This window comes from Rhinolophus hipposideros (genome assembly GCF_964194185.1).
Source record: "Rhinolophus hipposideros genome assembly, chromosome: 19".
NCBI classification, from domain to species: Eukaryota; Metazoa; Chordata; class Mammalia; order Chiroptera; family Rhinolophidae; genus Rhinolophus; species Rhinolophus hipposideros.
The window spans coordinates 49,094,074-49,119,041 of record NC_138065.1 but is presented as its reverse complement, the minus strand read 5'-3'; the positions used below and the strand labels follow the sequence as shown (position 1 = coordinate 49,119,041).

General features: G+C 39.8%; 1 protein-coding gene across 6 annotated transcripts in view; it reads left to right on the top strand.

Moving 5' to 3' along the window:
- The window catches only part of DNM3 (dynamin 3), a 397,977-nt gene that overhangs the window by 140,867 nt on the left and 232,142 nt on the right, over window positions 1–24,968 (top strand). For 3 of the 6 annotated variants that reach the window (XM_081025373.1, XM_081025371.1, XM_081025375.1), the window contains exons 12-14: window positions 400–470; window positions 11,870–11,921; window positions 12,753–12,782. In XM_081025373.1, coding sequence (XP_080881499.1) covers window positions 400–470; window positions 11,870–11,921; window positions 12,753–12,782 — 153 coding nt within the window. The remainder of the gene's footprint in view (window positions 1–399; window positions 471–11,869; window positions 11,922–12,752; window positions 12,783–24,968) is intronic. The other 3 variants (XM_081025374.1, XM_081025372.1, XM_081025376.1) reach the window with 1 other exon arrangement.

Here is a 24,968-nt window from a genome sequence, read left to right as displayed (position 1 = left end):
GTTTATTCAGCCCCTTGTGCTTAGAACATTTTCATGTTTACTGGAACATGTATTCTGTTCATTCCTTGACCACCCTTGCGTGAGTTCCTGTGTTGTTCCAGGCTCTGTTCTAAGCACTGGGGGCTACAGCAGGCGGGGTCCTTACAGTCTGTGTCAGCTAGTGGTAATGCTCCAGAGGCAAGTAAGGCAGAGAAACAGGAGGGAGCGTAGGAAGATAGAACAGGCAGGGAGGGCGCTTCTGAGGGGCTGATCTTGTAGCAGAGAACTGATTGGAGTTTTGCTCTCGTGATGAAGCTTATTGATCTCAAGGAGATAAAGAATTGGTTGGCTATTCATGAGCTTAGTGTTTGCACCACCTTCAGGATGGTTTTCATTGAAGCGTTTCTCTCTGACTTACAGGTACTGCTGCTGATTGACATCCAAGTCTCCTACATCAACACCAACCACGAAGATTTCATTGGCTTCGCAAAGTACGTAAAACACTTGATTGCCACATGCCTTCCTCCTGCTGCTCTGTCCCGAATACACGTTGTGAGTTTTCACTACCACCCACCACCCTGTGAGAGTGCATTCTCGGTCAATATTAATTCGGCGTCGACCTGCCTGGGAGCTGTGAGCCTCGTGGCCGTGGGGCTACGTTCTCTCCGTAACGTAGTTGCTTCCTTTATTGTGTGGGTTGCGAAGGCGCGTTGTCTTAGATCCTCATTGTTTTTGGATGATGAGCTGCAGTTTGTTCTTGGACTCCCACAGATAAGCAGTACCAGATGCGTATTTAAAATATGTTTGGCAACAATTCCTTACATAAATTTTAAACATTGAGTGCAATTCACAAGATACAAGCTATTTCAACATCTCTAAATCAGACTATAGAGGCCTTTAAAAAAAAAAACAAACCTCAAAAAACTGTCCTTTGTGAATTTAGATGTAACCTTTTTGGATGAATGTTCTCTTTTCTATGAAGTGTATATATTTTATATAAGCTTGTCTCTATATTGCTATTTCATCATATATGTATTTTGTTATATTCTAATATTTTATTGCTATATTCACAGATATGGTCATGTAGACATCATGCTTTATTATTCAGGGTTGGTTATTCATCATGCAGCATTTTCAAGACCCTGAATTCACCATTTTTTTCCTGCTCTGTAGTGGAACCAGTTTTTGTTTGCTTTGAAGGAATTTGGCCTCTAAAATAGATTTGTGGCATGTCAGTGATTCCAAGTTCAGGTATATAAAACATAGTCTCTTTTATACAAAGTAAAGGGGCCTATGTACTGTTATATAAACACGTATTCAAGAAGGGGGCAAATACAAAATAAAATACAACAAATGTAAAACTAATTATACTCTGGTGGAGAAGAAACAGGTATGTCGATCATGTGATCAAAACGAAGCAGTGGCCTGAGGAATTTGTAGGCACATTTTCGGGAGGAAAGTCCCAATTGTCCCACAGAAAATCGTCTCATTCTAAACTTGGCTGTAGTTGCGACGGCCTAACCAACAGTGCACGTGCATTTTACACACAATGGCCACTACCGTGTTTCCGTGAAAATAAGACCTAGCCGGACAATCAGATCTAATGCGTCTTTTGGAACAAAAATTAATATAAGACCGGGTCTAGTGTAAGACCCGGTCTTATATTACTGTAAAATAAGATATATTACAGTAAAATAAGACCAGGTCTTATATTAATTTTTGCTCCAAAAGACTCATGAGAGCTGCTTGTCAGGCTAGGTCTTATTTTCGGGGAAACGGGACTGCTGTGCATATGCTCGTTTTTCCTCAACTGTTGTCTGTGTGTGGTCTGTGTGTGGAGTTGTTAGAACACTGTGATGAATTGTGTTCCTATGGTCAGTTGTCTTTTTAGCCACACGGCCCGTTCCAGCTTCTAGAGAGAGATTTGCTCCACAGGCGTCCCACACAGACCTGTTCCCTCCCTGGCAGCTCCCGTGGCTCTCACCATCTGCACTGCTCACTTCCTCCTGCCATCACCAGTGGGAAGACACCTAGACTCTGATATGCCTCGTTGGCCCTAGGTCCCAAAGAAGCGACCTGAGAATTCCTGTCTGGTTTGCTGTGCAGCCCACGTGGCCTGCGCCAGGCTCTCGTCTAGTTGCTATGGGGGGAAAGTAAAAGAAAAAGAAAAGGAAATTATGGTTGCCTTTTGGGAGCTTGCCTAATGCTTGAAAAATATGGAGAAACATATATAAAAATTTAAATCGACACACTCTCCATTTACTTCGCTTGCTTCCTTGCAGGATTTCAAAGAAAAACCAATCCTTGAGTCACTTGAAAGAGCAGGAACGCTGCCTTTAATGGTGATTTTTATTGATTACAAACGCCAGTTAGGTTCTTATAAAAGTGTAGCAGACATCGATGTAAGTTTGACACCATAACGTAAAAGTGAAAAGAATGTTACAGCACTGCCCTTTGTGGTATCTCGAGTCAAGCAAGAACCGCAGAGAAAGTCATCGTCTGTTTGGAACGACTCAGTTTTTGAACACGGTTTGTAACCAGTGTCACAATTTAAATTTCACCCCTAGACTCTTCTTGAAGCATTTTTTCCCCCCTTGGTTACCCTTTTATTTACTTTTAAAGAAAAAAAGACCCAGAGTTTACTTTCCCCAGTAAATTCTCATATTTTCTACAGTATTATATTAACTAGGTTTTCAAAGGCATGTAATTTTGCAAATGTAAATACTTTGAAACCCAGCCTTTTGGCTCAGTCTCTGTATTCCAGGTGGCTGCCCCTATTTTTCCAGCAGAGAGACAGACTCTGAACCTTTATGGTGGTGGGGGAGAAAAAAGAAGCATTGTTCACACTGCTTTAGAAATCTAGCAGCTTTGCACATTTCGCATCTAATCAAGCTACACACCTAGACTTCCTTTTAAAGGGCTGGTCTGGGGGGCCAGCAGTCTGGAGTCTCTTTTCCAGGGTTTGCTTCTGATGAACTTTGGGTTTTGGCAAATCACTAACCTTTCTGTAGCTCAGTTTACTGCTCTTACCAAGGGGAATAATAAATAATCCCTGTCTTGTATACTTTTCAGGTTATCGGGAGATCAAATTAATGAAGTTTTCAGACACACATATTTACACACAGAGACACACTCACACAGCACACTCTCACACACACACACACATAAACATAGATAGACACACACACAAACACACACACAGACACACTCATATACACCGATACACACAGACACACAGAGAAATTTACTTTCTAGATACACCATTTTATTTGTATGATGAAATATAATGCCTGGAATATGATTGCCACTGGAATATTTTTCAGTTGTCGATATTACCTCCAAATGTAATATTTTGCACTGAGATTCAGAGGTACGCTGAGTTGGAGTACATTTCAGTGTGACATGGAATAATCGTGAAGATCAAGAAATGTTCATTTCAAAATCACTTTAAGGGATGGTAGTATTTTTTGTGCTTTTGAAAATTAAAAAAATATGGTTGTAGCTATAAATTTTAAAGTTGGCAGGAATGCTGTTTCCATCAAGGAAGAAAAAAATCAAGCCGTATTTGAAGACAATTATGTAAGTATTTTCAGGTTCCAAAGGTAGAAAATTAAGGTCTCAAGTTGAGAAAAAAACGCATTTGTTTCACGAGATTTTTAGAGAATTGTCAAAAGAGGGCAGACCACCTCTTAGACTTACAGGATGGTAATGTATATAGTATTATACACATGTATTTTTTTTCATCTGTGATGACTTTTTGTTCTAAACGTTTTGGCAAAAGAAAGCAAATTGCTAAAATTAGGATAATGGAATATTAATTCTCAGAGTAGGTTTCAGAATATCTCAAAACTCTTCTGTCTGCGGTAGCATTTACTCTGCCAGGTTGGATAAGTGGCCCTTTTTTTTTTTCATCTTCCAGCTATTTGTTAAACACGGACCGTAAAATATGTACCATGTGTAACGTGTCCAAGTGGGCACTGCTGTAGGCTTGCCTTGGAATTTCCTGACTTCTGAAAGCATGATCCTTCAACTGTGATACAGTTTCTGAACCTGAAAGTCCCGTATTCCGGAAGAAAATGCCAACTTTCCGCCTGACTTAAGGATTTTAATTTGTCATTGTTCCTTGTTAAAAAAAAAAAAATACAGCCCTATGTTCTATTTATTATTATTATTATTATTTACACAGTGTAACTGGTTTTTGTTATTTAAGAAACCAAGAGCTAGTCCCATTGTTCCTTCATTCACTTCCTCTCTCTCAGTAACCCTGTGCTTTGAATAGCTGAATGCCTTGGGAAGTGAATCTTCAAATTCTTGTGCCCTTCTCCTTTTGTTCCATGGGCAGAATTTGCCTTCTGAGTTACTAAAATTTCTGCAGTAGCTTATGAGCAAAATGGGCCCCAGATAGGGACCCATAGGGTAATGTCTCTAGGACACAAGCAGCCGACCAAGGTCTGGTTTTGAATCTGCTGAGTAGGTCCCAACACCTGTTTTCTCACAGTGGCAATGATACAGTGTGCAGATTTCAGATCTTGTTATATGAGCACCATGAAAATTCTATGGGTGGTAACATTCATTATATCTCTTTCCTGATCCTCTGGAATGCCTCTGTTGCCATTTTACAAAAGGCAGTGGATGTGAACCTTGGCACCAAATTCCAAAGCAATCTTGGTCGTTCCCTTTACGTCCTTCTTGTATTTTCCCTGATACATGGTCACATTCTACTACATTAGGGTTTCTGTTTCTGTTCTTACAGCAGAATGTTCTCTTTCTTGTGGAATCAAAATTTAGGTATTAGATCAGAGCCATATCCTTCTTTTGACTCATATGCAAATTTAGGAATTAAATACCTGGTTACTTAGTGGGACTCTTATCAGGGTTGAGCAACTTGCAAGGACGTTAGTGTCATCTGCTCAGATAAGTTCTACATTCCAGTGTTCCAAGCACCGTTTAAAAAATAAGTGGACTTCCATTTTTTCTCTTTCATTCTCAAATCTGTTATTTTGAACTTTATCTTCAGCCTTAAAATGAATCTTAGGAGATGAGTCACACTTCTTTCATAGGCCCCCAAGTTCTGGAAGGTTTTCTTGCACAATATTTAGCCTGAGACTTCACTATTAATCCTGCAGGCAGAATGGACATCATGTAGCTTCTATCTCCCTTTGGCTTCAACCTGATTGGATGGATAGCTTCCACCTCCCTTTGGCTTCTGATTGGATGGATAGCTTACATCTCCCTTTGGCTTCTGATTAGATGGATAGCTTCCATCTCCCTTTGGCTTCTGGTTGGATGGATAGCTTCCATCTCCCATGGGCTTCAACCTGATTGGATGGAGCCAGGCCTGCACGTGGTAAGTCACACTCTGAGGACTCTCACTAAGTGTTCATAATCTTCTAGAACATTCTAAAAGACCTTCTTTACTCCAGAGTAGTGCTGTCCAATAGAACTTTCTGAGATGAGGGAAATATTTTATAATCAGTGCTGTCCAGTACAGTAGCTGCTAACTACTACTGAGTAGCTGAACTGTGGTTAGTAAAACAGAGGAAATGCAAATGAGATAAAAATGAAATTTTGACTAGTTAAACTTGTAGTTTAAATAGCCACAGCTAGTTATCGGCTACTGTATTTGGACAGCACAGTTGCAGCGTATGGGGAATGCAGCCCATTTGTCTGAGTCCTGCTTCAGTGGGCTGTACTTTACTGATGGCTTGGTGGGGACCTATGATGGTGACTCCTAGAAGAGAAAAAGGAAGTAACTTTGTTACTGCTGCTGAACAAACCCCAGGACTCAGGAACAAACAGTCAGCTCTTTAAATGCTCTGTCACTGAAGTTGTGAAGGATCGGCCTTTCCTTCCCACTTCCTTAGTCTATGTGTTGCCATTTTGCTAGTGTTTTCTCCATCATGGTTACTGCTGAAGTTTCTTTTAATTCCAGGTCTTCTTACACACAACATAATGGTAAAGGGAGAGACACAGCTGACATTTGCCATGGAATCTGTGTCTCTGAGGGTCTCCATGTCCTTGATTCGTTTGCTCCCTCTTTGAGTTGACCTAGAGTTTGGGGCAACCCTTTCTTCTTTATCACTTCTCTGCCCACTGCAATCTTGTTTCTACCACACCCCTTCATTGAGAATGCTTTTGGCTGGGACAAAACAGTTAACTCAAGGGACAATGGAGTCCTTCATTTGACACCATTAAGCACTCCTTGTTGAAGAGATCTGTCCCTTTGATTCAATAACCCCTCACATCTCCTCGTTTTCCTCTGTCTGCTCTAGACTTGCCTTCTCTGTTTTATTTTGGAGTTCTTTATTCTTTCATCATGGTTTAAGAACAGGCTTTTATCAGTGTTTTTCTATAGACCCCATTCTTTCCTGCTGACACCACTCACAGCCATGGTTTCAGTTGCCAACTTTACCTGACGATTGTAAATCTAGATTTCCATTCCAGAACTCTTCCTCGACTGTGTGTCATATTCAGCTACACACGGGGCATCTCTACTTGTATATTCTAGGGAAGTCTCAGCCTGATGATATTCCCAAATAAACTCATCATCTGATCTTAAATTTATGCCTCCTCCATTGTTCCACTCTCCGTGGATAGTAACTTCCAGTGGCTTAAACCAGAAACCTGAGTGTCTTTCATTACTCCTCATTCCCCTCATCTTTGTGTCCCTCCATCTTTACCAAGTCCATTGGATTTTACCTCTCTTATATATTTTTTGGAATTTATCTATTCCTATCATCATTTCTATCTTCCACAGAGTGCCTTGTAGGTAATTGGTGCCCTAAAGTTATTCTTCTTTCGTTTGGGTTGTCACAAGTCTTCTTGCCTCTTGTCATGTTCTTTCTCATTCCTTCTGGGATTCCCTATTACTGTCAGAATAAAGTTTAAACTCATTAGTGTGGTATCCAAGGCTCTGCAGAATCTGTCTTCTGCTGACCCCTTCAGCCGACACGGTGTTAGGTGATGTTAGTGTTGAGAGAGGTAGAGATACCAAGACTAGTACAGTACCCCATTGACCATCAAGGAGCAGACATTGTTGGAAGGGAGTTAGAGATCTGCCTGTAACACAATCCTGCTTATATAATATAGGCACAGACCAAGAGCTTTGGGGATTCATGGAAGGAGAGATAACTGGCGGTTTGTGAGAAGGCATCATCCAGAAATGGTCCTTGATTGGACTTTGAAGGCTGGGCAGGACTCCAGCAGTCAGAGGAGGGTCTAGGCTGGCTGCTTCCTATCCTCCCTGCTTCAAAGCCAATGCTGCCCATTTCAGGGAGGTAACTGACTGAAACTCTGCTTTGATCATGCCATTTGCTGGCTCAGAAACTTTGAATACTTTTTGCTGCCTCTAGTGTAACGGCCAAGTTCTCTGTAATTGGCCCTAACATACAGTTATTGTACTCGATGGCTTTTAAGGTCATTTACAAATCTGAGTCCACAGTTGTATAATTTTGCTCTAATAGTTTTACTTTCCACAACTTTCCTACATGCCTCATTTTTCTACCTCCTGGCTTTGCTAATACTACTCCATTCTCTTGGAATGCAGTTGGTTGTCTTTCTCTATTAAAATTGTACCTTCAAGTTGTCTGTGAAAATCTCGTATCATGTCAGACCAAAATAATCTCTCTCTCTTTTTTTTGGTCTCTGAACATTCAGAGTAATGAGTCTGCATAGGATTTATCTGGTAAATGGTCCATTGGCACACTCTTCTGTTATTTGAATCTTTTATTGTGTGTGCACATGGGCATCAATAGAAATGAATATGCAAAAAATCAATTGAGCTAAGAGGTAACCTGAGTTCCTTTTTCTTTGAATATCTTCCAATGTGCTCTTATTTTTTACAAATTATGTAACAAGAGGTTACTTTCCACCTCAAGTCTAATCTTTTTGCAGCAACTAGTCTCATAAATCCAAAGATACTTTTAAGATCATTATATCTCGGAACATTAAACTAATAAACCTAAGTTTGTTTTATATGTTTTAGTGTTCTAGCAAAGCCTTCCACAGTGACTTGTGAATAATAGGAATTTATACAATTAATAACAAATATACACAGACACATAATAAGAAGCTATGGGGGTAATTATATCCGACATTTGAAACAGAAGCACTTTTGGGGTGGGGGCTTATATTATGCTCACACATATTTATTCTTATAGAACTTATTCTTTCTTTGTTATTTGTGTTTTGTGTCTATATCTCACCACTTGCTTTAGATAAATTGTAGGCTACAAGGACTATACCTTATTCATGTTTATATTTTCCACTGAGGGCCTTGCAGATAATTGGTGTCCTAATATTTTTAGCTTATGACAAAAGAAACATTATACATAGGTCTGTTTTATAATATTACAGAGATAACCAGTTAAATACCCATGACCAAGATTATATCCAAAGAATCAAATCAACTTGCATGTCCCTCCATGATTCCCCATGAACACATTATTAAATAAGGATTTTGGAATTATGATCAGGGATGTTTCCTAATGTGACAACTTATTTTATTATTATGTATTAGGTTGGTGCAAAAGTAATTGTGGTTTTTGCAATAATTTTTAACCTTTTAAACTGCAATTACTTTTGTGCCAACCTAATAACTTACGGAATGATTTCAAGTACCTAAATATGTCATATGGGGCTAGTTGCTGCAAAAAGATTATTCTTTAGGTGGAAAGTAAAGGTAATTTCGTATTTGTTCTAACACTAATACTTGAGATTGGCTATAAAAGAAATCTGTTTTTCCTTCTGTATATTCTTACAAGTGATAGATTCTAAATACGCATTAATTAGATGAAAACTGTCAGAAAGTCTCTTCACCTAGGGTAGCTCATATGCTTCTGGAAGTAACTGCGTCTCAAGGAATCTTGGATCTAAAAGGAAACTAGTAAACAGCTAGTCCTGTCCCTGACCTCTTGTCTCTGTCTCTAATACACACACGCACACACGCATGCACGCACATACACGCACACACATTTTACAGCTAAGAAGCTAAGGTGCACTGAGGTCCTACTCTCTGCATAAGGTAGCACAGAATCATCCACAATCTCTGTGTCTTTTGCTCTATATTCAGCTTCTTTTCTCTTCTGTGATTTTAAGGGGACATACTCATAATTTGAGGGTCTCCAATGGTTTGCCTACTCCAAAGTAAACACCTGTGGGCCTGTCATAGTTTGGAGTTTTTACCACGAGTCAGTGACTTATTTTAAAACATTTCCCCTTAAAAAAATTTTTTTTTCTGAACACAATTATGGTACTTGGAAGAGGTGACAATTACCAGGAAGAAGGCGTGGTAGCTTCCCCATGTCTTCCTAGAAAAGAGGAGAGCCTGGAGGGCCCCGGAGAAAGAACACTTGGGAAAGCTCAGAAGCCCCAGGCAGACTTGTATCTGAGACGTACTCCAGGCCGCAGAGCATAGTGGGCAGCCAGAGGGCAGGTGGGTGCATGAGACCCCTGGTCCCAGGCAGACACAGGCTTCACCTCATTCACAGCTTCACCACGAAAACCTGAATAACGTAGATTTGGGTTATGTAGAGAAATGGTTGGAGAGAGATGACTTTCACAGTGATTAAGGGAATTCCACATTTACCTAAAAACTAGAAAAATAACAACAAAGAATGAGGAGAGAAGAAAGAAGCTGAAAATTCTGAAACGAGCAAATTGCAAAACAATAATAAGCACCAGCTATCTTTAGTTATTAGATACAGTGTGGCCTTTCACCAGCCACCTCTTCCCCACCCTCAGCTGAATATAAAATATGGTTTTCATGAGTTTGAGTGAAGGGAGAAGCAGCCTTAAACACATCATGGGAGATTCTCAAAGCTTGCTATTCTAACAACTGTTCTAAGTGTGGTGTTGATTTCTGATGTTCTATTGAATTACAATATCCCATCACTTTAAACAGGTGATTGATGACTTTATCTACCTCTTCTCTATTTTAGATGATTCCATCAATTTCCAAAACAGCTTCTATAAACTAGTAAACCCCCAGTTAAAGGGCTCAGTGTCGCCAGTCTTCCCAGCATACCCAAAATGAGTGGCTTTTCTTATATCGATAGGTGTTTACTTACAGATTCACCAAAAGATACCATTCATTCTTTTGTGAGAGAATAATACAGTACCGAAATATGTGGGTGCTGGGGCTAAATTGTTAAGGTCATACCTGCCTCTGAACCCCATAATGGTATCAACCTCATTGGGCTTTTTATTCAACAGAGAGAAGCTGAAGCCAACTACTGTCCATGCCAGGTAGTTTCTGGGCTCTGGGAATATAGCAGTGAAACAGAGAAAAACCCCTGCTCACAATAAGCTTACATTCTAATGGAGGGAGACAAACAATGAACACACAAAAAAATCAGTAAGCTACGTAGTATGTTTCAAGGTGAAAAAGGCCATAGAGAAACGTAGAACAGGGTGAAGGGGATGAGAATCTTGGAAGAAGGGAGGGATACAATTTTGAACAGCGTGGTCATGGTAGGTCCCACTGAAAAGATAAATTTGAACAAAGACTCAAAGGGGGTGATGTTGGGAGCTATGCAGGTATATGGGGAAGAGCGTGTTCTAGGCAGAGGGAGCAGCTGATATGATAAAGGCTTTGAGGTGGGAGTAAAATGGCCGGGTCTGGAAAAAAGAAAGGAGATCAGTGTGGCTGGACCTCTGCACTGAATGTGGAGAGTAGGAGGAGATGAGTTAAACAGGGTGGGGTTAGCTGAGTAGGGCTTGTGGACCATTGAACAAGGGCTTTGAGTTTTACCCTGAGGGCAACGGTGTTGTGTAGCAGTAGAGTGTTTTGAGCAACAGAGTGATGAGACCCTCTTTCAAAAAGGATCACTCTGGTTTCTATGTAGAGAACTGAGGTGAGGGGGACTAGTGTGATTGCAAGAATCCAAGTGAGAGAGAACGGTGGCTTGGACCAAGGTGGTAGCAAAGGAAGTGTTAAAAAGATGTTGAATTTTAAATACATTTTAAGGAGTAGAACCAATAGCATTTGCTCATGACAGGATATGGAGTGTGAAAGAAAGAAGAATCGGGGGTTTGGGGGTAAGTACTTGGAAAAATATGGAATTGCCACAAATGAAGAAGGGGCAGACTGGGCAGAACAGGTTTTAGGGAGGACATTACGAATACAGTTTTTGCACATTAAGTTTGAGATGCCCATTGGACACCCAAGTGATGAGGATGAATTGTCAACAACATCTGAGTCTAGAGCTGGGTAAACAAGTCCACGTTAAAAATGCACGGTGGTGAAATTATGTAACTTCATTAACAATTGTCACCCCAATAAATAAAAAATAAAAAAAAAGAATTTCAAAAAAAAAAATGGTGTTGAATACAGTGGAATTCAAAGCGATGAGGTTGAATGCTATCACAAACAGTTTGGGACCTGGATTCAGACTACTTGGTATCACCACTTATTAGCTGAGTAACTTTGGGAAATCCATTTAGCTTTTCTGTGACTCAGTCTCTCCATGTGTAAAATGAGAAGAATAATAGTAGTAACTACCTCACAGGGGTTAACATTAAAAATCACTAATATTTGTAAAGCACTTAGAACATGGTGTATACTTAATAACTGTTGACTGTTAATTTTTATTGCAATTCTTCTGTATACCTGCGGGCCATCACAAATGCTTGCACTGAGTCATACTGTTACTGATTCATACTTGCGGCTTTTCTTGTTAGTATATTTTTGGTTTGTGATTGCTAATTAGTACTAGGAGTTCCACTAAGTTCTTTTTGCTTCCAGAATTAAACTGACCTGCATTTTTTTTATATTAGCTCTGCTTCAGTTACTGATATATTTTTAAAGCCTGTATATATTTTACTATCTGGTACTTGTTCAGAAAAATATCTTATGAGTTTCTTCAGTGCGGCTCTCCTTTCCTTTTCCCAGTGCTCAACAGAGGAGCAGTCAAGTTCACAAGAAAAACACAGTTGGAAATCAGGTAGGAATTGTTTCAAAGAATCAGTGCATGCATGCCCCAGAGAATTTGAACTAAATCGCTTGATTGACTGTTTTTTTAAATGCAAATTAATCATGTGCAAATTTTGCTGGAAATGCATCTTTCTGTTTTGTTTTTTTTTTTGGCTCCTTTTTTTTAGAATGAATTGCTTTTTTTTTGTTGCTATATTATGCAGTTAACTCGATTGATTTATTTTAAATAACTTCTCTGCTATTTGCTCTGCTTTTCAAATTTGACTCCTTGTGTCCTACTTTGCTTGCTTCCATTACCTGTAAATTGGATTTAATATCCAATCTGTGAGTCAGTTCAAGGTTAAAATATGGCGAGTAGTTGCATGAGCTTTCTGGTGCCGCTGACTAGTTCACACATTTGCACAGCTTGGTAACAGTGAAGGGACAGCTCATAAAGAAGGCAGTTGTTGGATTTAATCTCTGCCACACCAAATTCCTATTGGTTAATAAAGATGTTAATTCCTAAGAGGATCTGATGTTTTGAGTTTTTGTGTCTTGGGCTGACCCGCTGTCTCTGACTAATAGCGCTCTGCAGAGATTGCATTAACTCCGACAGTTTGCTGTTTCTTTTATGTTTTATGTGATAATGAATATTTGCATTGTTATTTCTTTTCAAGTCAAAACAATGATGACTTTATAGGGTTTGTTTTTTTTTCAATTCAGAGGTACAATTATTGAACAAATTGAAACCTCTGCTCTAGATTTTTTTTTTCCATTGTTTTGAAAGGAGAAGAGGTAATAACAGACTTTATTTAAAATTTTTTTTTTCTGAACTAAAGCATATAATTCTTTGCTATTTCAGGGATCCAATCTTCCGCCTTCAAGGCAAATTGTACGAGCTAAGTTCTGTAAGCTTTACTGTTGCTTTTTCATTTAGCTTTCCAAGGGCACAGTTTGTCTTTAACTGATTAACTCAACTAGCGCTTGCTACTAATTTTTTTAAACTTAGACCGTCTTGTCCATAACGCCTTATCATTGAAATAAAAATCCTTTTAAGAGGGTTCATCCCTTCACTGCTAATAACTTGCTGTGATTGAAAGGTTTGAACTAGTAAACTCTAAAATGCTGTAGTAATAAACCCTTAACATTGTGGGTGCTTTGATATTTCTCTAATTTTCATGGGCCTTAAAATAATTAAAATCATTAATGATCTCCGTCTCTGTCCTTTTATGCTATGTTGTTATTTGGTGTAAGCCTTTCTCTTTCCCTTGTATAATAATATTTCCAATAAATGTAGATGACCCTTCTAAAAGGTGGGTGACTATTGAACATCTGGTTTTATTGTATTTGGTGATAAGCCTCCCCAATTACAATTATTTGTATTCATTTATTTAAAATATACCAAAGCAATATTACATTCATTGATGTTTTAGATGGCTTTAGAGTTGAATCTTTTAAAACCAGATACTACACCTTCATTTTATGAAAGTGTAAAGACACTGTCAAATGACGAGCACAGTCAATGTCTTAAAAAAAAAAGTCACACTCTCATTGCTACCAAGGACGAAGCAGAGTCAAAGTGATCCTTCCAAGATGTGCAAGCTGAGAATGAGATTGGAGCATGGGCCAATTATTGGTCCCATGATGTTTTGGAAGAAACAGACTTTGGAGCCAGGCATCCCTGGGTTCAAATTCTGCTCTGTCACTTCCTAGCCACGTGGCCTTGGACAAATTGAGCCTGCGTTTGCTCAGTTGTGTGATGGGAAGAATAGATGTCTCTACAGGGTGACTGTGAGCGTCAGAAATAATGTACATACTGAGGTTTGCTGCTGGGTCTTGGGTGTGTGCGCTATAAAGAGTGGAGACCTTGCTCCCAGCAGGTTGGTGCTGCTGCTTGAAGCTTTGAGGAGAAAAATTATAAAGTACAAGAAAATTATAAAAGTTATCAAACGAGAATGATGAAACACTTTGAAACATTGGAAGCTATGGCAAATTATTCAAAAGATTGCAATGCCCAGATTGATGCTGGGTGTGGTGTGGTGTAAAGGACTGACCTGTAAATCTCCCTCAGGCTCAGAAGCATCTGTAGCTCAGGGAAGTGTGTACTTATTGGAAAAGCAATAATAGCGGCATAAATGCAGACTTCAAGTCAAATCTGCAAGGAAACTCTGAACCAGTTTTCAATTACATCACTTCCAAATGCTCAAATCATGCTAATGCGTTTTTGTGACTTGACTTTTGCTGAGCACTTCAAAGCCCACACATTATGGAAGCTTTATAACTCAAGATAACAGAATTGCGGGAGTGTTATAATAAGATGCAGACACTTTAGCCAAAACCTATGGGTCCAGATGTGCCTTGAAGGTCAGAATTTTTTTGTATTTTAGAAAAACAATACATTACATCTATCATATGTTACCCAATATTTCTGTGGGGTCAGAGGCAGTACCCTGTAATTAAACACATCATGTTTCTGTAGCGAAACAAAGGAATAGTCACACCAAATAGATTAAATGAAAGATATAAATGTTTTCATGTCAAGTTTTGCTGCCAGATTTATTTTAAAAAAACACTTTGTAATTTGCCAGTAAGGGATTATGAACCTGAATATCTTATTTTCTGGAATCAAATCCAATCATTAATGCCATCAATATAGTTTAAGGAATCCTTTATTGTTTTCTCCCTGCTCAGTAGACATGAACCATAATGACTTGCAACCATTTTCTATACGAATCTGAATATCTGATGTTGGTTTGTGTTTGTATTAAAACAATTCTCGCCTGTCAAGAGGCTCCCAGCCAGGGAGACTTGGAGCCCAGCCTGACGACTCATGTGGGTTTTTGTGGTTCGAGGGCTGCAATATCCTGCAGTGTCCTCGCCAGTGGTTCATGCATTCTGATACCTTTTCAAGGCTTCTGCTTGTAAGAGATGGCTGTATGGGATCTGTACTAAAGTATTTTAGAAGGATTGAAGGAAAGCAAAACTGCTCTTTCAAGTTTAAATCCCATTCACTGTTGTCTGCCTAGAAATTTAGAATTTTGGCTGCCTAGAAATTTGTCTGCTTAGAGGTTTTACGAATTTATGTCTACAAATGTACAAAAATATGTGCGCACACAATTATCGTCAAGTTGGACTGACCAAAAATTTAAATGTAAACTTTCTGCATCCCTTCATTCATCAAATATGTCTTCAAAACCTATTGAGTGCCCAACACTGTGTAGGTGTTTAATACGATGAATAAGTCAGAGGCCCTGTGCTCAGGGAGCACGCAGCCCAGTGGGGATGATGATGGTAAGTAAGCAAACTGAAGTCAGCCTCCTTCTCCAAGGCTAGTTCCTTCTGGTCCTCCAGGTCTCTCTGAACCGTCATTTGTGCAAGACGCTAGCCCTGACCCCTGGATTTAAAGTCACCCGCCCTCCCCAGTATCTGGCTATTATCTGTTCTTTTATTTATTTATTTTTTTCATCTTACTTCACTAAGTCCCATGCTCCACTAAAGCGATTTTTTTATGATATTGAAAGCAGTGGACTATCCCTGTGAAGTTTTAATCATGACCGTATTAACATGTTAGAAAGACCATTCTGCTTATAGTGAGGAGAAAGGTTTGGAAGGCAGGACAAGGTTAGAAAAAGATCAGTTAGGAGGCTGTTGCTGACGAGAGATTCTAGTCATCGGGCAAGGCTGTTTGTACTGGATTTGAGGAGAAGCTGGTGAGTGTAGATTTGAATAGGAAGAGTCTGAAGGATTTGTGATGAGCGGGATATTGGGGGGAGATCTGGGGGTCCCCAGCAGTGCTGTGCAGGTATCTGATGTAGGTACAGGTGAGATGGCGGTGCTCTTCACGGAGAAAGGAACATAATAGAAACCCAGATTTGGACTCAGGGTCAGGAAGGGTATGTGTTGAGTGTCAGTCACTGCGAGCTTGGAGAAATAAATGGCCACTGGGAAGTTGGCTAAAAGTGTCTAGAGTTCAGAAGACACAGAGAACTATTTATCCCAAAGATAGTAGGGAGCCATTGAATGATTTCCAGTAGAGAAGGGAAATCATCTGATGTGTATGTTAGAAAGATTGGTGTGTCCTCCATCTGGAATGGTTTGGAGAGTAAAACTAGAGATAATGGAAATTGGTGAAGAGGTTTTGGAAGTAATTTAGGTAAGAAAATATAAATGTCAATAGCAGGAGGTGTGTAGAGGAAGGGACATACCTTATTTAGAGGGTGGAAAGAGTTATAGTTATTTATTTAGTTATTTATTTAGTTATTGGTGGGAGGGACTTAAATCATCCTCCCAGACCATGGCTAAGGGACCTACTGCAAAGGGAAATCAAATGAAAGAGGAGCAGATTTTAAGGTGATAGGAGAAGGTGGTGATTTCAATTTAGGATATATATTTTGTGCCTATTGGTGATGTCAGTAGAGTTTGAGGTTCACAACCTGTCTAGACTGGAGATAAAAGTTTTATGGTGTTCAGTGTATATACCTGGTAGCTGAAGCCATGGGAACAGTTGAGATCACCTCCAGAGGATGAGAGCATAGAAGGAAGCAGGGAATTTAAAGGGTGATAGAGAAAGAATTATTGGAAAGAATGAGGAAATGAAAATGAGTCTAAGAAGTGATGAGAGAGGTAGGAAAACTTGGAGAGTAGTGGAAAGCCAAGGGAAGAGAACATTTCAAGGAGGGAATTGTCCAATAGGAGTAGATGTGTCCAGCTCAAGGATCAGTGCAGAGCTGGATACTAAGGCAGTACTGGTCTTCTCGGTCTTGGGAATTGCTCTTCTACTCTACAGCTGGAAGGTAGCATAAAGCTGAGAAAGCAGACAAAGAAATTGACATCCTGACCTGGGATCTTTGTAGGGAGGCAACATGTAAGGTCAAGAGAGTAAAGTTTTGAAGACAGGTTGAAATAAAAGATTGTGTAATCTAATATGAATGCTTTTGATTGTTGTATTAAGACATTAGTCAGGACAGGTCAACCAAGTAACAAACAACCCCAAAATTTAAGGGTCTGTCACTCTTAAACTCTACCCTCATGTGACTTTCTCGTACTGATATCTATATTAGGATTCTTTCAGATGTACATTTCAGAAAAATTCAACTTAAAGGACATTGGAAAAAAGCAAATTTGTTAGCTTACAGAATTGAACATTTCAGGGGGAGAGTTCAGTACTATTTTTTCCCTGGTTAATTGTCAAGATGAATTGGTTTGATGGACCACAATGAACTGGACAAAAACCTTCCATATTTTGGTTCTGCTTCTTTGCTGTTGGCTTCATTTGTGGGTCCACAACGGTTACAGCATGACAGCCATCAGTCCCCAGGAGATTTCCTTTCTAGTTTGAATCCAGCAGAAACAAATGAGTTTATGGAAAAACTGAGGGTCACTCTGATTGGCTGGGCTTGGGTCATGTGCTCATTCCTGAAGCAATCACTGTGGCTAGAGAATGAGATGTACTGATTGGCTTCGGCCAGGTCACATAGACTTGAAACGGGGGTGGGTTCCTTTCCACCTGAAAGCCAGAGCTGTTGTTGGAAGAAGAGAGAATAGACACTGCAGGTGTCTCACAGGTGATGGCTGCAGGTACTTGTTGAGCAATGTTTGTCTTCAGAACAATTTATTTTGGATAATAAGATCTTTATGTATGTTATCTTAAAGGAATATAACATGATTAGTAACTCATTGTTAGAAACCTATGTCTCACTTACTGACTAAATTTAATGATTTTCCCATTTCATCCTCTGACCTTCTCCCCCCTTCCCTTTCTTCTCTTTCATTTTTAAAGAAAATTGCATTGACTTTACTACATTGAGTGGTAATGTAGAGCGATAATGGTTTTTTAGAGCGAGAACTGGGAAGCCATTGTCTGACCAGGAGCAAATTATTCACCTTCTCGTTCCTCAGGCTTCTAACCTGTAATAAGCTTATAATACTAGTAACTGCTTCCTAAGCACTAAATGAGATGTTAAATTAGGTGCCCAGAACAGGACTTCATTGGCAGAAAGTGCTATGTACACTGCTTGCTCTTATGATTGTGGCTGTTACATATTTGTATTATTTTGTTAGTCTTTAAGGAAGATGGTAAGATAATTGCTTTTATTTTCTGTTTGAGCCATTTTCCCTTGGAAGTGGGAAGACTGCTACAAAGCAGCAATGAAATCTGCATCTCCAGTCATGGGTCATGGATTAATTTTGAGGGCAGCTTTCTGAATACAGAATAAGAAAAATGCTCCCCACCCCAATATTCTAATAAGTAGTTTAACATATATTTTTAAGTAGGTGTTATACATTTTTAGAGCTAGTCAGCTGTTCGTTTCCAAGTTCTTTTAATTAAAAGTGCTTTAGAAAACATTATTTATAGGAAGAATTGAATAAATTTTCCATCCACCTCTCTATTGATTTTCAAGGTAGCCAGATTTAATGAAATCCCTATCATGGCACCATTTTACAAGGAAAATCTGAAATATCACATTAAATCCATTTGCTGTTATTTTCTATTTATGACTTAATTTTTTTTCTAAATCAAAAACTGTTATATCCCGACTGGAGTGAACTTGCTTTAGTTGGTTAGGGCTGCTGTGACAGAGTACCATAGATTGGGTAACTCAGCAGACATTTATTTCTCACAGTTCTGGAGACTGTAAACCTGAGATCAGGGTGCCAAGGTGGTTGGGTTATTAGTGGAGGCCATCTTCTCGGACATGTCCTCATATGACTTCCTTGGGCGGGGGGAGGGGGGGTGGAGAGAGAGAGAGAGAGAGAGAGAGAGAGAGAGAGAGAGAGCACGCCCATGTATCCTTTTTAAATAAAGGTATTCCATCATGGCGGCTTCACCCTTGTGACCTCATTGAACCCCAATTACCACCTCCTAATATCATCTCACTGAGGATTAAGGTTTCAACATATACATTTTGGGAGAACACAAACATTCAGTCCAAAGCAATGGTTAACAATGAAAAACTACGGTAGCTGGTTGAATGTGTTTCCTTTTTACCCCTCACCTCTATGAAATTTATCTCCAGAGGGGCTGATGCAATAGATTCTAACATACTACAACGTTTATTTTAACCAATGAGACAGAGACTGGAGAGCATGAAAGCTACACTTAGTAAAATGTATGGCATGCTTATTTGTTCTGCATCTGCTAAATCTACACTTCTGTTTGGAATAGCACTTAGTGTACTCTTTCCAGAAAATGCACAGATGTGTTGACTGTATTTTTACAGCTGAGTTACATCTTAATTGAAGATTCAAGGCTTAAAATCACTGAGGAGAAAAATCCTGTCTACTCACAATTGTCTTGAAAAAATCCCTGCAATGAGCAGCACATAGCCCCGCACTGCCGCTGGGGTCTTTCCTGGGCTGTGGGAGCCTGGTCTCCTTCCCCAGGTGAAGCCCCTGAGCAAGTGCAGGCCTTGTCTCCCTCGTCCATCTCCTACTGTCCCACAGCCACCTTTCCTCCCTCCCTGCGCTCCTCTTTTCCTCCCTCTGTCTCTTTTGTCTTCTTTGTCAGTCTTTCTCAGAAAGTGTGATGTGTTTGACTCCAAGTAAGTTAAGTGCCTGTATGATTGGAATCCCCTGGAATTTTTATAACATTAAAAAATTTTAGTTTCTCCCACTATTTTTTGTTGTTGTTAACCACTGTGATTGGAAACCTGAATGTTCCCCATGAATTAACAGGTAAACAACATCTAGTGTCTTCCTGTCCATAACTGTTTTCAATGTTTATGGGCATTGGGATTATGTCATTGCCTTGGTCCTGGATGAGTAGCTCCCAGTGTTTTAATTTGCACTTTTTAAATCTCCATCCCGCATCTCAGAACAGGAGTTTCCCTCTCCTTCTCGCACAGCCATGGAGATGGTGGAGGGGCTCCACCGGGGTGGCTGGTAGAGCTCTACCCCAACACACACACACACACACACACACACACACACTCTGCACCCCTGACCGCCCCTGATTCCAGGCCTGGGGAATTCCATGGTTTGCTCCCGGATGGTTCACCCTCATCTGCTGCAGCTATTGTGTAAGGTAGGCTCTCAGGTCAGCCTTTGCTGGCTTGCTCATTGTGTCATCCTTTGGCCACGGAGACGTTTAAAGTACTAGGCAGGATAGAGCCGTTACTGTAAAAAAAACAGAAATCACTCCTCCAGTTTTCTTGAGTTCTTGCTTCAATCCTTCCCCTACATGTGCTCTACAGCTTCTTTAGCACAAAGTTTCAAAGCAGCGTGTGATTTTGGAGCTATAAGTTTCATTTGTCACACAAGAGATACATGAACACATTTTCCTTGTAAACAATGAATGATGCAATAAATATACCCTTGACTCTCAACCAATCCCACTCACGTGCATAGCCCTAACTGCTGTTACCATTTCAGAGTGTGTACAGGTATCCATGCACACCCAAACACAGGTACGCACGCACAGCACACGTACATACAAAGACACGTGCTTTGGGATTTTAAAAAATAAAAATGGTCACATATTATACATATTTTGTACCATAGTGGTAACGCCACAAAGTTAAAGACTTTCATCTCACTTGTTCCTTGATGTAGAATATCTGTAACATCTAGAACCTAGTAAACAGTAGATGCTGAGTAAATACATTTGAAGCTGAACTTCCTGTATCCATTTAATCTGTCTTGGAGATCGGTCCACGTAAGTACACAAACCAAAGATGACAAAACTTCTTTGACTGGTACATTGTGTTTTTGTCTATTCCACAGCATAGATGTACCATTTCCCTAAGGGATTTGTGTGGGTTCTGGTTTTTCCGGAACAGTGGAACCAGTTTTAGGCCCAACAACTCTATATGTGAGTACCTGAACCCCCAGTACTGAATTTCATTGAGATGATCATGGTCTCAGGTATTGAACAAATTACGTATTGTATTATATCGATAGATTTACTAACTGTTCTTGCTTTTCTAGTATACACCACCTTTGGTCATAAGGGGGTGATTCTTTTGCCATTGAATTAGTCTTCCTCTTATTTAAGATTAGTATATTTTGCTTATGAAATAGTTATTCTTGATAAAGTAAATGAATATATTTACAAATGAATAAATGAAAAATGCAATGAATGAATACGCAATACTATTAAAATTCCTCCTGAAAGGAAAATGTCACAGTCACTGAGGAGAAAAGAATATTGTTTGCCTCATTCCTGATGATCTCCATTTGCTTGATAAAACACGAGGCTGGGCTGTTGGTTGAGAGCCAGGGGAGTGGGTGTTACCTGGGAGCCTTAAGGAGATAGTGAAATTCAACGAAGTTACCAAGTGGAATGTCAAGAGGATCAAAGGGCTTTCAGCTGTTGGCCTGGCTGGAGTCTCACCAGCGGTTCACATGCTCAGAGTCCAGTGTAGAGATGCTAATTTCTTGTTATACTGAGACAATCCCACTCCTTTTAATATAGCAAATTAAGGGATCAGCAAACGACAAACGCTAAAACCTCATTACATACAAAGGAACCCTCATCGCATCTCTTACCCGTGATGCTGTCCATACCAAGATGTCCTTTTGAAAAGATGCCACTGGTTCACTATCAGAGTAAAAGTAGAAGTAAGTAGAAGCTGAGAAATTCTTGTGTATACTTCCACTAGAGCTCTTTTGTTATTTTTGTCCATTGCTTCCCACATTAAAATGAAACCCACCCAACAGAAGTATGCCCCCAATTCACCACGACCAAGGCAAATTGCAGTTTCTGTCACTAAAGCACGATGTTTTCATACCAAGTGCAATAACATTCCAGAACTTTTCCTGAGTCAGGATGTTTAGCCCAGGGTCCTCAAAATATGGAGATATCTTTACATTCTTAAGATATTTTATGGAGAATGTCCTGAGATATATATATATATATTCATAGAAAAGAAAGCCCATGCTGACCTGGTTAGTTAGGCGGGGGAGGGCTCCATTCTCAACATCACCCCAGACTCACTGCTTTATCTTGAGTCTCATTGTCAAGGTCACAGCATTAATCCCGCCATTAGTGTAAATTGCTGGGCCATTTTATCATAATTTTTTAAAATTATGTTTTGTAATGGGATACTCCCATTTGAGAACAATCTTATTTCCCCCCACCCCAAAGTATATAGCTTTAATCGTAAGTCTCAGATTTCCCAGAGAGTAGCTCTACATGTCAGTACAAAACTCTCTTTGCCGTAAGTCCCCCACTCCCTTTGGGAAGTCCAGTTTCTTCTGTCTCCAGACATTTCGATGAGCAGGTCCATCATAGCTTCTGTGGAATCATATTAACTTACCCTCGAGAGTAGTTTGCATGGCACAAGAAGATGGTGATTTTTTTTATATTGAAATTCCATCTTTACATGAAATCAGTGAACGTTTGTTTAATAGCACGTGTTTGTCCCTCATGTGTAGTCTGTATTATGCAAAAGGCCAGAGCAATTTTGAGCACCAACATGGAATAACTTTCCTTTTTTCTTTCTTTCTTTTTTTATTTATTTTTAGAGCAGGGGGTCTTTCAGTTTACTGTCTTCTGATGATCCTGATATTTAGTATGTATCGCGTGCCTTTAGTGGCCAAGTTGAAACGAAGATGTCTACGTGGATTGTCTCACTGAATACTTCCAAGAGCTTTATGAAGTGTTTAGTTATTATTGTTCCCATTTGATGAGTGAGACATGGAGACTCACAGCCTAATGTGGCTTTCTCAAGGTTGCTCCATAGTAAGTGATGGAGCTGGGTTTTTACTCCAACTGTTTATTGTGAAAATTGTCAGATACACAGAAGAGCCGGGAGGATAGGACTGTGAATGCCCGTGTACTTACCACCTGGATTTAACAGAGTTAACCTGTGGCCATGTTTGCTGTATCTGGAAAGTGAGTGTGCACATGTGTGCGTGCGTGTGTGTGTGCTCAGGTGTGTGTGTGCTCAGGTGTGTGCACTGTTTAAAAGTAATTTGTAGGCAACATGACAGTTCATCCCTAAATACTTCAGCTGCATCTCCTAAGGAAAATGTCAGTCTGCTCTTATGTTCACACCACCTGAGAAAATGAATAATAATTTTTAATACTACCCATTGTCCTTGTGATTTAATTGCAGTAGTTGTCATAGCTAAAAAGAGTTAATGCTGACCTCAGGGTTATATGAAAGATCCTGGAAAGACCAATGTGGTTTCTTTGCCTACCAGTCTATATTTCCTAATTATCTAAGTGCAGAAAATAAATAAAACGTATCAGAGATGATCTCTTAAACTGTAACCACGTACAGCTTTAGCTAAACTAAGGAATAAAATGTCTTACCCCCAAAGTTACTACAAAATCTCTTTGATTTAGCAACCCCAGGGAATGCCATTAGGCTGAGTTCTGTGTGATGAATGTCCCCTGTCCAGGAAATGAGTGTCCTGGTTTCATAATTGAACCTGTGCTCCTTGGAGCTTTGCGCTGGGCTCTTGCCTCGCCAAACAATTGGCCAAAGCTTTTCTCCTGATTCCTGGTGAGGTTATTTACACTCTTAGTCTGTGATAAATGGCCCCTGTGGGTAGATTATTCTATGCACTGCCATTTATATTGTCTGGATGGAGCAGTACTTGGAAATGGTGTACAAAAATGAAAATGAGCTTGGGAAATACAAATATGAATATGAAATTCGGGCCATCATAAGGATTTCATTCCTAACGCCTATGATTGTTCTTTGTTTGCAATATAATATGAATTCTTTATCTATGGAGTTTACCACCTCTAGTCTCTCTTCAAAGTTTTCTTTTGAGTCTGTTGACTTTTTATAAATGCCTTTTATGAGGAAGCACTATCGTAACTGAAACATTAGTTTAATAGCAAGTCATTTTATTGTTTCCTGCCCCCATCTACTAAATACGATCTTCTTAATTAAGGTAAGACATTTTTAGCATGCATTTGTGTTCTCAGCTTTTTTTTTCTTCCTCTTGAAAAATCTGTTCCTTCCCCAGCAACTCTGGTCTTCCTGTTGACCTGCTGTCAAGTGGAGGAGGGAAAAGGAAAAGGGGGATTTGTTTTTGAGAACTCAACTGTCTATAAATGACTTCCTCTTGTTTGCGCCATCGGTTGTGGGGTTTCATTTTCAAATGCCTGGTTGCAGGATCCACGTCCCGGAGGAAGGAACCATGTCATCCTTCACTCATCCTGTACACAGAGCTTGGCCACTGCTCCAAATATTATCTCCTGTTACTGCTGGCATGTCTTGTACCTCTCTTCTCTTCCTGAAGCTCATAATTCATGTCACTGATTTCCGGTGCATACGGAGTCAGGTTTTAGAAATATGAGACAATTTAAAAATTACAGATGCAAAGCCTAGCTGTTTGAGCCAACATCTGCAACTAGTTTACGAGATTAAGCAAAATCGCTGCTCTGGATGACTGATATTTACCAGGGCCCCTCCATTTCCCATCAGAAATCAGAATGCCTGTTACTTATGTGTTCTTTAGCTTTCAATAGAAATCAGAATTTCCTCTGTTACATACCTTACTTTATTAAGTTTCCTCACAGACTATCTTGAGTTACAGTCAATGTTCAGTTAGCCTCCATGAGGGGAGGGAGAATATGGGTGATTAAAATTCACGGATAATCAAAGTACTTAACTAGAATCCCTCACTCTCTCCCTAAAACTTTATGCTGAAATGACAAACAAGTGAAACAAACCTCTGACAGGGTTTTCTTTTGTTTTTTTGTGTTGATGCAAACAAATGGAAAAAGTCTGAACACGTCACTCCCTTGCTTCCAACCACTCAAAAGTACTTCTTTACCTGTAGGACAGAGTGCAGACTTGCACCTCCATTATCCATTCCCTGCCTGCTTCTGGCTCCTTCTCTCGCCGCCAGCACTTGTGAAATGCCGTGGGCCAGCAGCAGCGGCTCAGTCAGTGCCTTCACTGGTCCACGCTCTTCCCCTGCTGGGGCTTCTAATGTGTTCTTTCCTGCGCCTGGAACATCTTCTTTTCCATTTTTGCCTGAACAATATCTTCTCATTTTCCTCAGGAAATATCACTTCCTTAGGAGTCCTTTCCCTGACTTCTACACTATTTTCAGCCCTCTGCTCTGTGTTCCCGTAGGAACATGTACCTTTCTCGGTGTTTGTGTATTTCCCTGT